The 1785-nt window shown below is 34.2% G+C and overlaps 1 protein-coding gene across 1 annotated transcript; it reads right to left on the bottom strand.

Moving 5' to 3' along the window:
* Positions 1-505: 505 nt before the first annotated feature.
* LOC124936477 (mitochondrial import receptor subunit TOM7-1-like) lies at positions 506-974 on the bottom strand. Its single transcript, XM_047476979.1, has one exon. It carries the CDS (start codon positions 929-931, stop codon positions 710-712), a length of 222 nt encoding a protein of 73 aa, XP_047332935.1. The 5' UTR covers positions 932-974; the 3' UTR covers positions 506-709.
* Between the last annotated feature and the right edge of the window lie 811 nt (positions 975-1785).

Here is a 1785-nt window from a genome sequence, read left to right as displayed (position 1 = left end):
TAACCCTAACTACTACTGCAGTAAGACTATATGTTTTCAGGCAGATGATCCTAATCTTAGCAATATGATACAATTACAATTGTTTTGTTCTAAGCTAATGTGACTAATAGCAAATTGAATCCAAGTTGATGCTTCCTCTGTTTAGAGTATGCTTGAGCATTTATGCATCTAAGCAGCTAGTCCTCAACCATTCAAAATCCGGGTTTTAGAATTTTTCCAACAAATTGAAGTAAAGTTTGACTAACTAAAACAGCTTAATGCTACTACTTCAGAATCTGTCAAACCTAGTTCCATGAAGACTTACAAATAAAGTATACATATTTAAGGGATACTCCAAAAGCCAATTGCTAAGGATATGCCTCCTCTTGAAACAATCTATTGATTCATAGATCAGCTCTAGTGAGAAATGACACAGATTTAGCTAGAGTAAAAAAAACCAAGTATCTGAATGCAAATCTAATCCATCTGAAGTAGACTATCCTTAACAATAATATATGAATATGAATATAAAGAACTGAGGCTATTCAATTGATTTAGGTAAACAAGAAGAAATGTGAGATCTCAACAAGTGAAATGTTAATACAAAGATGAAACCCATAGAGAATAGAAGGAAAAGGGGAAATGCGATTCAGAAATATCTGTAAGTTCGACGAATAATAGAAGCAGACTATTCTATAAACTGTAATCTGATACCAGTATCTGATTCTGATCAGACAGGGCTAAGGAGCTGGGAGAGAGAGGGTTTGGGCTCGGTGTTCATCCCTAAAATGATGATCAAGGGGATGAAACCGTAGTGGGTGACGACCTTCGCTTTCTTAATAGCCCAGGTACTCCAGTCTTTGATGCACTTCGCTGTTGATCCTTCACTGGACGCCTTCGACCCCTTCGCTGACTTGCCCTTTGCACGGAGGGAGACTACCTTTGAAGCCATTGATTCCTGTCTCTCTTCAATCGCAGACTCACAGTGGCTGTTCTAAACCCTAATGTGGAGGCTATATATATAACATTAAAAAATTATAATTAGTATATAAAAATGAGAGAAATACCTGTATTTATATGTGAAATTTGACGAAATGAGTATAATAATGTCTTAATTGGAGAAATGGCTCGCGTCTAATAAAATATAATATGCACAAATGATCCCTCTCAAGTTTTCGGACGAAAATATCCCGTAGCGTCGTCGTCGTCGCGTGACGCAACCGTCATCGCGACGAATTAAGGTTTCTTCGCGTCACGCTAGGGATATTTTCGTCCAAAAATTGAGAGTGGTCATTTTCGCAAAATTTTATTGGGCGCTGATCATTTCCCCAAATAAGGGTTTTATTAAGTTCATTTCATTCAATTTCCCATTTATTGTAACATTTTTTCTCAAATTTGTATTAGTGGACCCTATTAAGAGAAAAAAAAAAATTTGTCATGTGTCAATATTGTATTATTCATGTTTAGCCATTTGGGTTTATTTTTGCAAATCCTTAACCACAATAAAAATTAAATAGAACACTAGTCTTATTCTAAAATCAAAGTATGTCCCGTATTTTACTTCTTTTTTATTTTCTTTAATCAGGATCTCACTTGTGATTAACCTTAAACAGATACCTAGCATTCTAGGTTGACCCTCTTCTTAACTTCTTTTTTTTCAAAATATATTATTTGTTTGATTACTATGTATACATTTCAAAACGTCTTTTTGTTATTTTGAAATAAAAAATCTCATTTATACTATTGATTAGAAAGACATAATTTCGGAAAAAAAATATTGGGATGTTCAAATTATATGGTATGCAT

Source organism: Impatiens glandulifera, chromosome 4 (assembly GCF_907164915.1).
Source record: "Impatiens glandulifera chromosome 4, dImpGla2.1, whole genome shotgun sequence".
Classification (NCBI taxonomy): Eukaryota; Viridiplantae; Streptophyta; class Magnoliopsida; order Ericales; family Balsaminaceae; genus Impatiens; species Impatiens glandulifera.
The sequence above is the reverse complement of the archived record's forward strand: the minus strand, read 5'-3'. Positions and strand labels throughout refer to the sequence as shown.